The sequence below is a fragment of the Gymnogyps californianus genome, chromosome 3, assembly GCF_018139145.2.
Source record: "Gymnogyps californianus isolate 813 chromosome 3, ASM1813914v2, whole genome shotgun sequence".
Classification (NCBI taxonomy): domain Eukaryota; kingdom Metazoa; phylum Chordata; class Aves; order Accipitriformes; family Cathartidae; genus Gymnogyps; species Gymnogyps californianus.
This window is the reverse complement of record NC_059473.1, coordinates 58551995-58568999: the sequence shown is the minus strand read 5'-3', so window position 1 is coordinate 58568999 and position 17005 is coordinate 58551995. Positions and strand designations below refer to the sequence as shown.

The 17005-nt window shown below is 41.1% G+C and overlaps 1 protein-coding gene across 1 annotated transcript in view; it reads right to left on the bottom strand.

The window, feature by feature from the left end:
• The window catches only part of TIAM2 (TIAM Rac1 associated GEF 2), a 180829-nt gene that overhangs the window by 8156 nt on the left and 155668 nt on the right, over nt 1–17005 (bottom strand). The window contains exons 17-21 of the mRNA XM_050895201.1: nt 4992–5171; nt 3398–3466; nt 2893–3018; nt 1532–1640; nt 749–928 (exon numbers count right to left, since the gene is read on the bottom strand). Coding sequence (XP_050751158.1) covers nt 749–928; nt 1532–1640; nt 2893–3018; nt 3398–3466; nt 4992–5171 — 664 coding nt within the window. The remainder of the gene's footprint in view (nt 1–748; nt 929–1531; nt 1641–2892; nt 3019–3397; nt 3467–4991; nt 5172–17005) is intronic.

Below are 17005 nucleotides of genomic sequence, written 5' to 3'. Positions count from 1 at the left end.
GGCAAGGGAACAGTATAGAAGCTCCCTTTGACGTCAGTAACAGCCTTGTGACTTTTTGCTGACAATGTATTTTGCCTGAATCTATTTTGTTAAAATGACAATCAATCCATAAAATAAGTCTCTGGACTTTCATCCACCAGGTGCTGACAGACCTGAACTGGAATTTACCAGGGTGAAGTCCCAAGCATGTGAGCCTAGAAAAGCAATCAACTCTAATATATATTAGATAGACAAGTCTTTCTACGTGGGAAGACTGCAAAGCTTTGACACAGATCTCTTCTACGCAAGCAAGAGTCAAAGCCAAACTTCAAACAACTGAAATTTCCTTCTGTGGCATTGTGAAACTTCGACACATTTCAAGAACTGAATAATAACCACAAGATGGAGCTTTGGTCAGCGTTGCCCAAGTGGGGGGGGGGGGGGGGGGGGGGGGGGGGGGGGGGGGGGGGGAAGCAACACTATGACCTGACATGCTCCTGTGCAAGAACTGAGGAGAAAGACCCCAGTCCTATTTGTCATGGCAAATCCTGGGCATATCTACCTCTCAAAGGGGCTTGGACATACCAAGTAGGACTTTTTGCTAAAAGCTCAGAAAACCTACTTATTATTTTTAAGGAGAGGGAGGATATTCTCTCTAGGTTTTGATGAATTCTGTGACATCTACCAGAATGGCTACCTGCATCTTCAGAAAGGGCTGGAAATAAAACTTAACTCATATTCATTCCTATAGAAGAAAGGAAGAAGTTACCTGTCAAATGATAGTGCTCCTCACTCTCGTTATCTGTCAGAGACACCAGCTCTTTTAAAAGCAGAGGATATTTCAGCACTCTCTGAACAGGCTTTATGAGATACGACTCCAGTGTAGAAGAGTGTTGCTTTGTGGGATTTCGAGCATCCAGAAAGGCCTTAAAGGCACTATCTGTTTTGGCTAGATGTAAATAAAAGAGTCGGTCAGTTGAACATGGAAGTCATAGAAGCTACAATAATTTGAAAACACAGAACTGCAACTTGTAATCAGCACCAAAAGCCTCACTTTTCTCAACAGATGGTTTACAAAGTAGTTTACACTATTCATTTCATAATCATTTCCTGCATTAAATAACATAGATAAGGGCTAAGAGAGCAATTATATCAAGGTGACATTATTCCTCAATGTAATTTTTCCACTGCACTGCAGGCTGCTTCTGCATCAAACTAATAAAGTGATGCCAGAGGAAGTAATTCCTAACTTATTCTGCCATTTGTTGCTTCTTTTTGGAGTATGAACTGGATCTGCAGATGGCACAAATTTATGGAAGACGCTTCTGTAGCTATTCAGGCTACTGCCTGGATGTTATGAAGGGAATCTTATCCCTTCAGTTCTATACCATACTTCAGCAGAACCACCAATCTTAGCTACTCCTATTGAAAGATACCCGATTAGCCCTTGCTTTGTACCAGTATTCTCTGCAAGTTGACGAGATTTGTTATGACAGTTCACTGCAGTTTAAATTCATGCAAATGAATTACAATAATGAAGACAATAAATTACCTCTCTCAAGAACTTTCTGAACTTTGATGTGGTTTGCACAGAAGCCGCTGTACAGTTTAAAGTGGTCAGCATAATACAGAAAGGAGCCGCCGAGGGAAAACAGCAATTTCTGAAATCAACACAATCAAAATATTAATTCATTACTAGAATCCTAAATAAATGTTCAGGCACATAACACAGAGGCTCAACGCTGTAATTATTTGCTATCTTTCTATACATATCCTATATTTATTTTTATATATATATAAAAATCATGAATGTACTATTGGTAGTAGCTCCAGAATGTTTCTGTATTTCTCTGGGCATAGAGTTCAGTCTATTTAGGCAAAGCCTGCAATTTTCTCCATTCTCCCTGAGCAGGTAACACCACTGCAGACACTCTGTCTTACTGTATGTTTCAGGCAGCACAGGAACAAAAATCAACAGACATGTAACAGGGTATCTTGTGCTGGGGAAAAACATGAGCAATAGGAAGCAAGACACAGAAGTGCCAAAGCCAGAAGGGACAGTGTAAAACAAACACAGAGGATTGCTTTTCAACTGTTTTTCTTCTTTCAAGCAGGTGGTAATTACAGGGCACCTCTGATGCTCTTGGATGAAGGGGAGGTTGGGAAGATGTGGGAGGGACTGAATCATGAGGGAGATGTTTTTAGAAAAATGCTTCCCAAAGCAAAGATAAGAAAAGCAGTAGTGATGAAGGAGGAGGGGGAGGAGGAGGAGCAGAAGGAGAAAGAGGAGGAGGAGAGCCGCCCTCTCCCATCTTTTTAATCAATGTTTGCTCCACAAAAGGCAGCAAGTGTCCGGGAGACCTGCCAGCAGTTTCGCCTGGTCCTGTGACAGTGGTTCCATCTCTGGGGAACCTACTTCTTACAGTTAGGGCAGGTACTGAGTGGTGCCACCGTGAGCGAGACAGCACAGCGAGAGCACAGTCTACAGCCATTTACACTTTGTAGGCCCTCTTCTTGGACCTCACAACATGAGCAACTCATGCGGCATTGAACAGGAAAAGCTCCCAGTCTGTAGCAGGTGAACTGGGCACAGCAGGGAGGAGCACAGGGCAGGGCAGAATTCAGCCCAGTGACAATGACCTTTCTACAAAGGAGTTCTGCATCATAAGCATTGCTAGTTTATAGCATACTCAAAGTCTACTCTGCATCTTCGATGTTGCATCTTCTGCCGTGGGAAAGATGAAGATAAAACCATGAAAAATAGTACTTATCTTTCACTGCTGAATAGATGTCTGTAATCCAAAGTAAAGCTTCAAACATAAAAGCAAGCATATGAAACTTACAGTTCTTAAAGCCAGGTTTTCACAAACATTTGCAGGCACGCTACAAAGTATTAAATGATGAAATATTTACCCGGAACTGGGATGGCGTTTCCAGTGTATTAAAATCTGAGGAAGAAGATATTCCATCTTCAAGGGTCTCCAAAAACACCTTCTGGAAATCCAGCATTTCTGGCAGACTGCCGAACAAGGACTCCATCTGTGAAAAACATCAGGCTATGAAGTACAGCACTCCATGCACCTAACAGTGGTCTTGCGAAAACAGTCCACTAAGGAGATGCGACGCAGAAAGAGGTTGCGAAGGCCAATAACATCTTCGTTAATACTTTTCAAATAGGTTTTATTAAAAAGCCCTTACAAAAAACCCAAAGATTTCTTAGGAGTTAAGTCAGAAGAACAATTACCATTTAAAAAAAGAAGTGACGCGTGCACCAGACAGAAAGGCCCTGACTGGTGTAATTCCTCTTGTTATGTTCATTGTTTGCTTTTTCTGTTGTGCTCCCAGCAATGAAAAACCCAAATACCAAGGTCTTAACCCGTAAAAGAATGAAAAGCACATCTTTCAGTTATTCCCTCACCTCATCCTGGGTAAGGAAGGTTTCATTTTGAAGGGGCTCCAAGTATAGCTCGAAGAGGCAGCTCAAGTCCTGCAAGAAACAGAACTCATTCACTTTTTATGTAACAGTTCAAAATTGTTCTTTATACGACAGCTGCAGGATAGGGGTAATTTTTGGGCATGAACTAGAGATACAATTCCTTTTCTGTAACAAAATCACCTGCGTGTTGTTAGCACTAAAGTGATTGCTAAATTAGACACAAATTGATTTCAATGTAATGTTTTTGTTTCATCTTTAAGGCTTTACAGCTTGATTATAACAAATTATATTTTAGTATAGCATGAGGAGAAAATGTTACAGATGATGGCTTTCTAAAGAGTCCATGTATATGAACAGCATCAAATGTTTTAATCACGCATGTTAGATAAACCATATAAATAGCCACTCATTTAAACATCAGTAGTAATATTCAGAAGGACACATAACATTTTAAAATCCTATTAGGTATTAATGTGATCAGTTATGTTGTTGGGGGGACATCATTAGGGGATTTTTCAGTCACTTCTTCAGAGAATTCGTGCCACTTTTGAAGACTTACTATCCCACACCAAAGCATGATGGCAGGGCTGGGGCCCACTGCAGGGCGCTCTGACCCTGAGAAGAGACACGACTGAAATTCTTATGGGGAAGGAATAACGAGCATCTCCGAGAACGCCGTAACAAGTATGTGCAACCTGCCAGGATTTTGCCTGGTGCAAAATTTCACACGTCAGTGAACTCCATGGTCATGCCTTTGTTCAAGCGATTCCTCTACAAGAAACATCAGCTGGACATACATGGCGGTCCGTGTTCTGTAAAGCTTCCTCAAGCTTTACAGCGTATAGCTGTATTAGTGTATTGGTGGATGTACTAACAACAACAGACTGAAAGCGTTTTCTCTTCTTTTCCATATACATTATTACAGCAAGTACCAATATCTGTAAGTATGTGTTTTGAGATCCAGTAAAGTAGATGATTCCTCCTTGCTGAAGGTCAATGAAATCAATGTTTTCATGTTTCTTTTGGCATCCAGTCACGTGAATTTGGGATTTATAAAAAGAAGAGACACACATCTAACAAATTATGGACTTATCAGTCAGAGGAGAAATAGCATATGTGTGATGCTACAACCAACTGGAGCTGTGCCTTTTAGCTTTGCTGATTCAAAAATAATTATGCACTATTTTCCACAATTAAACTTTTTTTCTAATTTGTAGGAGACTCTATTCTGTTCTTTTACCAGATTTATTTTCATCTTGAAAACTATGGAAACACTGCCTGGAAAACCCCTATGTTAACATAGTGCAGGTATCTACTCCCCACAAATTAACACTCTCCAATATAAATACAAATTGACTAGAACTGAAGCTACTAGATCAAATCCTACAGCCTCTGTTACAGGAGCAAGCCTGTTGAAAAGAACAGGAACAATTAGATAAGCGGACTTTGTAGGTTATGGCCCTTGTAGAGGGCTGGTTATATAAAGGTAAGCATTAAATATGTTAAGACCATCCACAAATCATGGTCTGCCTCAAAAACAAGGCTGTAGCTAGCCAGATTTTAATTTTTTTTTTACCTTGACGTAAGATTTCTCGGTGTCCATAAGTTCTTGGATGACCTTCCTCAATCTATCTGCATCAGAAAGGTGGCGAGCCAGTGGCCGTGGAGGTGGATCCTGGTTGTCGTTCTGTCCTTCCATACCGCTTGCCTGGACTTCTTGGAAGTTTCTGTACAACGCACTGATCTGTTCTGCGCTCTGTTAAATGAGAAGAAAGAGACAAGCACCGATGTTTTAGAATACAAGCTGTACTACAATAATTTTTAAATTCCTCAAATTTTGCTCTTGTTCCAAATTGAGGGGCCAGAGCATGCCATTGATTTTTCTCAAATATGTATCTCGATAGCTTTGAACAACTTCAATTTATAGCAGATCCAGATCACAGCGGTAAAATGAAATGAAAATTTTCTAGTGATTTTCCAGTGCAAATTATTTTCAGTCTTCAGATACAAGCTCGTGGGATGCAAAAGATGAGAGAGCACCCAGACATATCATATACTTTGATTCTTATGACACTACCATCACACTGTTTTCCATCTCTCTCATTTTGCAACACTCACTGCACCAAAATAGAAAGAATTAGTAGATAAAGATCTTTTAAGCATCCAGAATGACTGTTTTATTTGTCATCTGCTACCTATATTGTGTTGTGTGTTTTTTTCAGACAATGAGACTTGGAGCTGAGGGTTCAGATTCCAATGTCCCAAGTTGTCAAAAGATGTTTAGATGCTTTCTCTCCAAGGAGACAATGATGTATCAAGATTTTTTGCTTTCAAAAACGGTGAATGGAAACCTAAATCTTTGACATCCTTTAAAAGAATGATAAACATGAAAAAACCAGAAAATTTTCAAGCAAGGTAGGAATTGGAACAACAACAGTTACTCTTACAAGGCAAAGATGGAAGAGAAAGAGATTTTCTAACACTATGAAATGGTTGTGTAGTTATCTTTTGCATGACCATCACTAATATCCAAGAGCAACTTTTGCAGGCAATAATCTTTAATGCTTAATTTGAAAATGATTCCACTGTTGTCGTGGTTTAGCCCCAGCCAGCAACTAAGCACCACGCAGCCGCTTCGCCCTTCCCCCTCCCAGAGGGGTGAGGAGGAGGAAAGGAAAAAAAGTAAAACTCATGGGTTGAGATAAGAGCAGTTTAATAACTGAAGTAAAAATAAAAATACACTACTAACTAAGAATAATAATAATTGTAATGAAAAACAATACAACAAAAAAAAGAAATAACACCCAAGAAAAGACAAGTGATGCACGATGCAATTGCTCACCACCTGCTGACCGGTGCCAGAGCCGCGATCCACTCCTCCCAGCCAACTCCCCCCTGTTTATATACTGGGCATGATGTTCCATGGTATGGAATACCCCTTTGGCTAGTTCAGGTCAGCTGCCCCGGCTGTGCTCCCTCCCAGCTTCTTGCACACCTGCTTGCTGGCAGAGCATGGGAAACTGAAAAATCCTTAATTTAGGATAAGCACTACTTAGCAACAACTAAAACATCAGCGTGTTATCAACATTATTCTCACACTGAATCCAAAACCCATCACTGTACCAGCTACTAAGAAGAGAGTTAACTCTGTCCCAGCCGAAACCAGGACACTGTTCTCTTTCTTATATGACATTTTCCTGAAAGCTACAATATCACTACCATTACTCAATTCTACCTTAACAGCTGTTTGTGTCTACCTCTTTATACTACCTGAAACAATTCTTCTGCAGTGCTTCTGTCTTTCACACACTCTCTAAGATACCATACAGTTGCATATGCTGTGCCATATATTATCTTCTATTTAGTGAATGCATTCAAATAAGGACTACATGAATGTTGCCTTATTTCAGGTGGAAGTCTTGTTTCAGTGATCTTGTTTCAGTGAAGAAATCAGGACATGAGTGCATTTCAGTACTGTCTTAATCTGTGCTAATTTATTCCACACGCTGTTTCAACTGGTCCTTTTTGGATCTCCTGATTCACCACTGATTATCTGTGTAGCTAAGTTCACCAGCATACTAGGTCATCAAATGAGCAAATGCAAAAGTCATTCTGAAACTGAACTGAGCCATACAAAGCCTTCTGTAAGGTGGAGGCTAAATGTACTAGCAATATTAAATCTCAGCCATTCATGTGACAAAACACAGTCACCCTCACACCTATATGATGGAAATAAATGTTAAAATGTCAAATATTTGCCATCTAGTCTATACTACTCTGTAGCTTCCCAGCCCCCAGTTTTGAACAATGCCACCACCCTAAAAAAAATTAAGTTACTTTCCTCACTAATATGTGCAACCATCTTCTACAATCCTGTATAATGACAGCTTACAGGACTATGAAATTTAGATACATTTTCTATTTACAACATTTATTAGGACCCCACAAAACGCAAAGTAAATTGAATGGTGTTAATTGGAATTACAGCTGCACACTGATGGAATAGATTTAGAAATCACAGTCACTCTGTGCCACTAAAATTAATCAGTGTTTTGGAAATAAATCGCAACTTAATTTAGGAAATGGGGGGGAGGGTGTATTTTAAAGCAATTTGTAAATAGCTGAATGCCAACGTACTTGAGTTTTCGTTTCTTTGTTTCTGATGTCAGAAAGTTTTGTATTTGTATCAGAATGAGTCAGATTTCACGCTCTCTACAGCTCAAGGTGCGCGTGGGCAGCTTGATTTACATCAACCTGATGCCTGATCAAGGACACTAGATCAAGCATATAAGACAGCCTATTGAAAGCCAGTCATAAACATCATCATCAAGCACAGTTTTACAAGGAGGAGTTAGAAGTCCTCTATTCCTCCTCAACCACCTTCACACATAGGGCAGGCAGACATTGGAGAACATGCTATGTTCTCCATCCCCTTCAGTTTTGGGGCCAGAGCTGCATCTGCCACCAAGAACCACTGGATAAGAAAGCATATGGAAATAGATGATACTGCTCAACATAAATACTATTTGAGCACCTAAGCAACATAATTTTGGTGTCAGAAATTGTTCTGCATAACTGGCCCAAGCCCAAGGCACAGGATTACCCTAAGGTACCTCTCAGCTGTACTGTTGACAAGTACTGATTTTTTATAAACTTCAGTATGTTCCTCAACACGTAAGCACTTTGTGTTTGCAAGTCTGGCATTAAAAATATTGCCCTTGTCCTGCAGTGCTGCTTGTAGGCTCTGGTTCTTTCCGACAGCTTTGCTGCTCTCTGTCCTTCCCTTTATGGGAGACTTTCAGACTGTGCAATATCCAGACCTGCTTCTCACTCTTTGTGTCCACTGTGGTATCTACGTTTGGGTCAAAGCAAGCATGAAATGCTACTTGATCACAGCACAGAAGTATTTCACGTTCACTCCTACACATTGCATGGACCGTAGATGGACATTTTGCCAGTGAAACCACAAAGTGTACATTAGGTTCTGGACCAAAAGCCCAGTATTCATGAGAAACTTCACAATGAATAGAGAGGAATAAGAGCTATTCTTGCTTCATATTGCTTCCCAAAACTCCCTTACCTCCCAGGTCGGGATCTCCATCTTTTTTCCACACTGCTCTGGATGCTACTATCTGCCTCCCACACTAAACAATGTCCTGCTCTTTATTATTTTTGCTGCTTAAAATAGATCTTTTCTAGAAACTCTAGTGGCTCTAGTGACAACCCCTAAGAACATCTCTTTTCTGTCTTTTATGTGTGGGCAGGAGAGGGACAGCCTCTGCCCTGTTACTGATTGCAGCTGGGATTTCAAAGCCACCTGGGCATTCTGGATGTCAAAGCAGAGTTTGGCAGTCCAGTGCCCTTAAACCAAGAAGTCTCAAGAGGAGCCCCAAGTTGACACTACATACCCCCACCGTAACCTTGAATTAAGGTAGGAATTAACCCTGAATTTGCTCTGACAATGACATTGCAATGGCTAACACAGGCAGATTTGACTCTGAGATACATGTGGTAAACTCCTTAAGCACACCGCTTCTTTTATTTGCACAAGGCCAAGACTGTCTGTACTTAGCAAATGGTAAAAAAATTATTTATGCCAACCTTTATAGTGTGCAGATCATCAGAATAAAAACATTTAAGTTGGTGAAAAGAAAAGCCCAGATGACTGACTGTGGACAAGGCTGCAAGGTAGCTGGGTGCAGAGAGAAGCTGAGGAGAGTATACAGCGGAAGCAACAAACTTTCTCCAAAATCCATCACTTGAGCTTATGTATGCCACTTTCAGCAACATTTATAAGACATTGCAAGCAGCTTCAGCTTACCTTTGGCACTGAACAGCAGACAGATGAGGCTAAAAATCCCAAAATTTCGACTAACAGTGCTAGATTTGAATGGCAGAGTTGGCAAAGGCAACTGGCACTTATGAAGGGTTTATTGAAAAAAAATACTTGCATTCCAGGGAGAATGAAGTTAAGCAGCACTGTACTGTTTTATTGGCCATTTTCACAGATTTTCCAACAAAGCTGTATAAACCCTTCTACAGACCTAGCAGTCAGGGGAAGCAGCCTCCTGCCCCGTACTCTCTTGGCCTCTAAGAAAACTGAAGGATGTGTGGAAGCAGCCGTGAGAAACTTTTTTTTATCCCTGCATGTTTGCGACTCCTAGTTATGTCCTACGTCCTTTTGCAGGGAGTATTGCCTGTAAGTGAGGATTGCTCACAGTAACTTTAGAAGGGAAAGTTCCAGTCCACATAAGTGTCAGCTTGACCCACAGCAGTCAACCACCACAGTGGTGCTCAGCTTGTCAGATGGAGATGAAGCACATCCCATTTTCAATAATACTCCCAATAAGAGATATTAGAGATTATTCCTTTAAACTGAACAAAAGGATATTCTTACAAGGAACCTCTTACAGATTTTCTTTGCTCCTTGCAGACAAGCATATCATCATTTGAGGCTGTGCTATCCCCACCAGAGTTAAAAATCTCCATAAAATTAATCGGTGAGAGAGCAGAAGACATTAATCAGCAGTGGTTAAGCATTAGCACAACAATTTCATGGCTACCCTGTGACTTTCTACTGAATGATACTGATTGAGCATAAATGCTGCACAAGGTCAATTAGTGTTATGGTGTCTCTGCTCATTGCTGTTTATTCTACCCTCATTTATACACCTCATGCACTCCATCAGTCAGTCGGGGTTTGTTTGAAAACGTGACGGAAAGGAATAGTTTGAGTAAGCTTAGAAAACTCTACAGCCTAAGAAAGACTCCTTGGGAGGGTAAAAAACATGCATGTCCTTTGATGAGTTTTCAGATTCCTGCACCCTTGTGCAGGACACTGACCACATCTATGGGGTGATCACCAATCCTTTGAATTCCTTATCCGAAGAGGAAGCATGCTCAGAAAACATCCTGCCGAAACAGATTAGCCTTGTACCCTCTAAAAACGAACAGCTAACAGCTCAGCTCTGCCTGATGTATGTATTTCCAGGAAGACTGAATGCACCAGTCAGCAGAAGAAATACAATTACACAGGATTTTGAGAAATGAACAACTGGCCAGAGACCTCTTTACATCCCTCACTCTGTGAAAAAGGAAAGCTTTTGGAGATGTCCATCACTTTTCCTTTGTGTTAGAAGATGCTTCTCTCCAGAACGAATGCAGCCCTAACAGCCGTCGGTTTTTTGCAGGTCCATCACTCTACAGACTTCTCTGCCATCCTCAGACTGGGAAGTACTTCGTAACCAAGCAATGTAAAAGGCTAGAAAGTTGCAGGCTTTAGCTTCCTTAAAGACCACTGAAAAAAGCTGCCTTATGTTACATACCAATACAGTAGGTGCACTCCTCTAAATTGTTTATTAAGACTGAAAAATGTCAGCGGAGTTTTACCAAAAAATGCCTTGTGGGATTTTCACCACAGGTATCTGGGCAAGACTGCCGCTCAGCTTTGGGCAACAGAAGCTAAAACAAAGTAGTAGCCTCAGTCATCACTTATCTTCTGGTCCTTCTTTTTTTCCCAACTTCAAGGCCACTCAGCACATGAAACTGTTCCTGACTGACACTGCTGAAATTTTAGGGGTCTGTTTTGTTTCGCTGTATCTCTTGCATGTCTTTTAATTAAAATGTCTAAAACATTGCTAAAGGAAAGGTATTTTTTTAGAAGTGTCCACTCGGATCCTTCGTAGCAATAAGCCAAGCATAGTTAGAGTTATGCATTAAGGAGGGAGAAGCAACCCCTCTATGCTGCATTATGAAAAGCTGCCCTACCAGACACTACCAGACCAGACAACAGGGGAGGAATTAATGACGAACTTTTGTCTTTAAGTCAGAATTTCCCAGTTTCAGGGAGATTTACATTAGCAAAGTCAGCCTGTTCCAGTAACACAAGTAGTTGTCACCAGCCTCATTTAGAAATCACAAGTAGAGTAAGAAGAGGGGTTGATGACCTGGTAACTCTTTCCTGACAGCACAGGTCAAGGCCTGAAAGAAGGCTGCACATACAGCTGTGTAAAACAGCTGAGATGCAACCCACCTGATGTGGTGCCTGAGCTATTAATATGAACTGCATGGTGGCAAATCTTCCCTCTCACTTGCCACACAGAGAGAGAAGCCCATCCTTCTCCTTGGGTACAGAGGAAGAACTGCTGGTGACTTAGGTACTTGACTGAAACGCTAGTTGTAAACCAAGTCATGCAGCAGGGATCTGGGCCCAAGAGCCTGCATCGACCAGGTCTCGAGGACCAGCAGCTCCCACTGAGTTCACAGATGCAGTGCTCAGCTTCTCTAAAATCAGCCTCCAAAGTCATCTGACCCAATGCATACCAAAGTCAAAGGCAAAACAGAAGTCATTTCCACCGCGGAATGTTAAATCCTGACCATACAAAATGTAAAGATGAGAGCATCAGGAAAAAAAGGGAGAGGAAACCTGACAGCCCAGGTCACAAAAAGGAGACTCTTGTCAGGTAATATTAAAGCACACAATGCAAATTTTCCCAAACTCTGATCTTGTGAAAATATTGTCATTCCTTCCTTCCCCATGTCCTTATCCTGATGTTGTCAATTTTTAATGCAGAAGGCTCATGTATTTTTCCACCACCTGTGTAATGTATTTACAGCCTTCTTATATTCCCCCAGCAGTACCTTGATTGTAGCTCTTATTTTTTTCCTCCCTGTTCCCACAATCCTAAATTATTTGTCAAAAACCAGAGAAATAGTTAAAACATTCATGCTGCAGTTATTTCCAAATTTCCCTGAAGAATCTTGTTAAAACCATCCCACTTCTTGTCAAAATGTGGATCATGACTTCGTCCTTTCTCTGACAGACGCAAGAAATAACTATTTGCTTGAGCCCGGCAGCAAACAGTGCAGGCAACCAACCCACCCTTCCCTCCCTCAAACTTCAAAAAGCCCAAACCTTTTCCCATGCAGCACACTGGTATAAACTCACCCACCGACTAGACGTTACCAGAATCCGTTATTTGATTATTAATGCTGGGACAGTCGCTATTTATCAAGCGCAGACAGCCTGGCACACTCGTGCAGCCCCATCACCTACCCTAGCCTAATTAAGCAGCACCCCTCCAGCTGAACCCACGCCGCTGCAGAACTCACCACAGAAAACATCCTGTGCAGGGAGCCGTACGCTGCTGCTGCCTGCTGCTGGGTTTTGCGAGCCAACGCTAAACTCTTAGCTCTGGTTTTACTCCTCCTGAAGGCGGGCATTGTGGCTTGTGAATACAAACTTTGCCAAAGGAAAAGGCCCCTCGGAAGGAAGCCACGGACGTTGCGATCCCCCACGAACACACCTTCTCTCTGAGCTCAGCTGCACAAGTTTCGCTTTTGTGCCGATTAAGGAAAATGAGAGACGCTGTCAACCTCCCAGTGTAACAGGGCTAAGCAGCGTACGAGAGCACAAACAGACCTGCCATGCCTCCCTTTATCGCTACAAATGCAGGGAAAACGTGCCAGATGAGGAAGTTTTTTTATAAATAGCTTGATGTAGTGAATGCAGGACAAAGTGCAGTTATGGCAAGGGAAGATGGGTTTTATCTCCCCAGAAATGTACCTGCCTCTGTGCCTGTGAAATTTACTGCATAAACAAAACATCAGGTGCTTTCAGAAAATTTGGCAAATACCTAAAAATATCTGGAGGGTGCTGACTGCCCTGAAGGTCAGCATGAATTATCAATGGTACTGATGCTCTGTCAAGGGTATATGCTGCTAAATGGTGTGGCATACAAATGCTCTTACAACGATAGAATGAAAAACAAATAGGCAGCTCTCTGGATGATTTCTTTACATAATTGTGCTTGTCCTTTGTTTGAACTTTTTAGTTGTAATTACATCAATAAAAAGAAATGGAAACTGTGCTCAGTAATAAATTCAGGCTTGAAAGTACAAGTCCCCATGTTGATATATTCACACAAAACCAATCAGGTCTACAGATAGATTATTCTAAAAACAACGTAACTTTAAATAAAACATTATAGTACACAACACCACTGAGCTGAAGATGTACAAGGCTGACAAGCAATTCATTAATAAAAGGAGAACTATACCAGTGGCATAATAAAGCACAGTAACTCCCATGTTCCCTCTGTCACAGCACTGTTAAGAGTGCAATGAAGTTGAGCTGTAAGGCTTCATTCAACACTGCCCTTGCCATCGCCTATTGCTCTCTAGCAAACCCTTTTCTTGAACTCAAATGATACACCAAGCCTGGGTATCTACATCCTTGGTTACCACTGTGCTGCTTCAGAGGTTTCAAGGATATTCACCTTCATACAAGCAAGGGAATAACGCAGCCTTCTCCTTTAATTACTGCAATTAAACTTACATCCATCTCTTTCCAAATCATTAGCGCAACTTGACAGCTCAGCATTTGCCAAACCGTACAGCTCAGTTGCCGAGCGGCCGCCTATCAGAGGGGCCGCCTATCAGAGGAACAATGATGCTGGAGCCCTGAAACAACACGCTGCTGATAAGGCTCGCAGAATGCACCACAGCAGCAGGAACCTCTTGTTTAGCTGATGGACTATGCCCTTTCTTTCTTTTGGAGACAGATACCGGATTCACTGGGTGAGAAGACTATATAACAGAAAACTGAGGGAATGGTCTCAAAGGAGCAAGAGGTTTTGCCTGCTCCCTAACATTTCGTTTTTCAATGGACACACAGCCTGGTTTAAAAATCCAATTATATGGACTACTGTGTAGCATGTACAAGGCTACTTTTCTTATCCACCATTAGTGGTTGCCTCTGCAGTAGTCCACAGACCGTAGGGATCCACAGAGCACGTCTGAAGAGAAGAAGAAAAAAAAAAAAAAATCACTAGTCTGTGGAAGTTAAAGGTTTACAGTACCGTGTATGGCATTTTAAAAATAACACAGGTCAGGTCACCAGATCCACATTTATTAAGAGTATAACTATTCTTTCTGGAAAGGTACTGTTCTTCATTTTCTATCAGCATGAGTCGTGGCAATTGTTTTTCTAATAGATATGTGTTAAAACACAAGTCATCCACTGGGACCAGCAAAAAAAAAAGGCTGCTAAATTTCAGGTCCAAGCAATATCGTCAATCTTGATGAAAAACAATGACAGGCCTTTTAAATTCCATATTAGGAAGTTATTCTTCCCCAGATTTGCTAATTAAGCCTGAGTTATTAGCTAGCCATATGCCAGCTAAAAGATGTTACCAATTAACAGCGCTTTTTTTTATAATGTGTATTCATTAGAAAAAAAAACAACTATGTTTTAGTAATCCTTCCAACTCCTATTGGGGGACTTGGATAAATCAAAAAAGTGAAAAACACAAACTAAAATAAATCAAATTAATGAAAGCATTTTCTTTAGCCTTTCTTCTCTAGAAGCACACAACAAACACTCAAGCCCTTTTCAAGAACATGTCTCCCATGTAAAATTTACATGTGAAATAATCAATCACCTTGAAGTATTTTTACGATGACTGGAAAAATGACATAGCCTTGTTGTTTGTTCCTGTGTGCTTTGAGTAACACACATTCCCTTTACAGACATCTGGTTTTCATCTTTCCATTTTAGTGGCACCAGGCTTGATAGTTACCATAACAGTAACATCCTTCGTAATACAGGCTTCCCTCTATTGTCCCGATATGTCTAGGTGCGCTTATCTGCATCGAGTTTGTTTCCCATCCTGCTTTTGCCCTTAATGCATGAAGGTAAAAGGCTAATTTTGCTCTGTCTGTATATACTTTGAATGAAAGGAAACAGCAGCTTGCCTCCTGAACAATCCTGAGCACTTGTGGGCTACTTTGTAACATTAGTCTGGACCACCAGTGAAGCAGAAGCATGATTTGTATACACAACATGTATTTTTTAGACGTGTGTGTGTGTATATATATACACATACACATATATATAAAAATATACAATATGTACATACATACCCCGGACTAAGAGGAGCTCTGTGACATTAGTGGTCTTTAAGCATTATAAGCTCAGGCTCAATTTAGCTGGTCTCCAGATCTCTACAGTGATCTAGAGGGACTCCATTTTTTACTTTTTATAAATGTGGGTGGATGATTTTTCTAAATATTTTTCTATCACGCTTATTATACTAATAACATGGTTTTTAAAGCCTTCAAAATGTATTTTCAAAGCATAACTGACGACTGTGAAGACATTCGCTTTAATTCCAGCGCTAAAAAAATTAGTTAACATTCCAAATGTTTAAAATGAATTCTTGTTTATTTTTTAATTTCAAGTATCTTAAATACTGTTTGTAACATTCTCGCCCAAAGTGTTTTGTGCTGAATGCAAAAACTTTTCTCAAGTGCTGAATTAGAAACTATGGCAACCACTGAGACATTATCTTTGCAGTTGCATTTGTCTTTCACAATATATTTTGCACTATGCCTTCTTTGGAGGCAGAGGGCAACCCTTAACTCTTCTTGTTAGTAGCAGGCATATTGCATTTGAAATGTTAAAAGATGCAATAACCCCCCTGTAGAGACAAATACAGATCCTCTGAACTCCACATCAACCTCTCCCCTGGTTTTGGTGGGGTTTTGCTTAGGCACTACAGAAGGATTCTGCTGTCTCAGAAGGAAATAATCACCATGTGAGTGAAGGTCTATGTCTGCCCGCAGTATGTTAACAAGTAGAGGCACAGAGTGCTATGGACAACAAGTAACAAAACATGAAAATCTGTTTGAACTTCCCTGTGCACCTGACTCAACTGACCCCTTACTTTTTTAAATTCTCCTCCCTTTTCCCTCCTTTCAGGTATCTTTTTGTTATCTTTGATTTTGCAGAATCTGCTGCAGGTAGCAGATTTTTTCAGTTTGGGCATTTCAGGTCTACCTTTGGCCTTACGTGTTCCTGACAGCACAAAATAGCAATCAACACCTAGTGTATGGTGGTACCCAGGATGCAGTATTTGTTTGAAATCCTGTATTGCAACTTTGTGCGACTTTAAAGTGACTGTGTGTCCTATGGGTAACTGCTGGGCTTACCACATACCTCGGCGTGCGCTAAGATTGTGCTTAAATGCTTCTGCATCGCAAGGAAAAAACCATGTATGTTATTGTCAGCACTGTAACTGAACAGTATCTCGGTCTTAAAAAAAAACCCACCAAATAATCTACAGCTGGCAGAGAGGTTACCCAGTTCCCTGGGTCTGTCAGAAGTGTGATTAGATACCTCTGCCTTTCATTGCAAAGTGAAATGCTGCCGTCATATCCTGCACTGCAGGTGACTAGCGTTGCCTTTGGAGGCCCAGGGTGGTGGATTCCCAGGCAGCTTCCTGCCCTTCATCGGTGAAGTCACAAGCATCTCCAGAGACACTGCTAACCGTATCCTGTTGCAACGAACCAGGACTGTTGTCATATGCTTCTCTTTTCACCTGCAGGTAAGCCTCGTGGATTTTTCCCAGAAGACCACAAAGAAAAGCTGCATTATAAGTCATCTCCCACCGGCTTCTTTCACTTGCAAGCATCAACACAACACAATTTCTTCCCCTGATCAAAACCATCTGCACATTTTACACTGACAACTGTCACAGTACTTTTGAGAGGATGTTTCCTTCAGTCAGAGGAAAGACAACAAATACCACC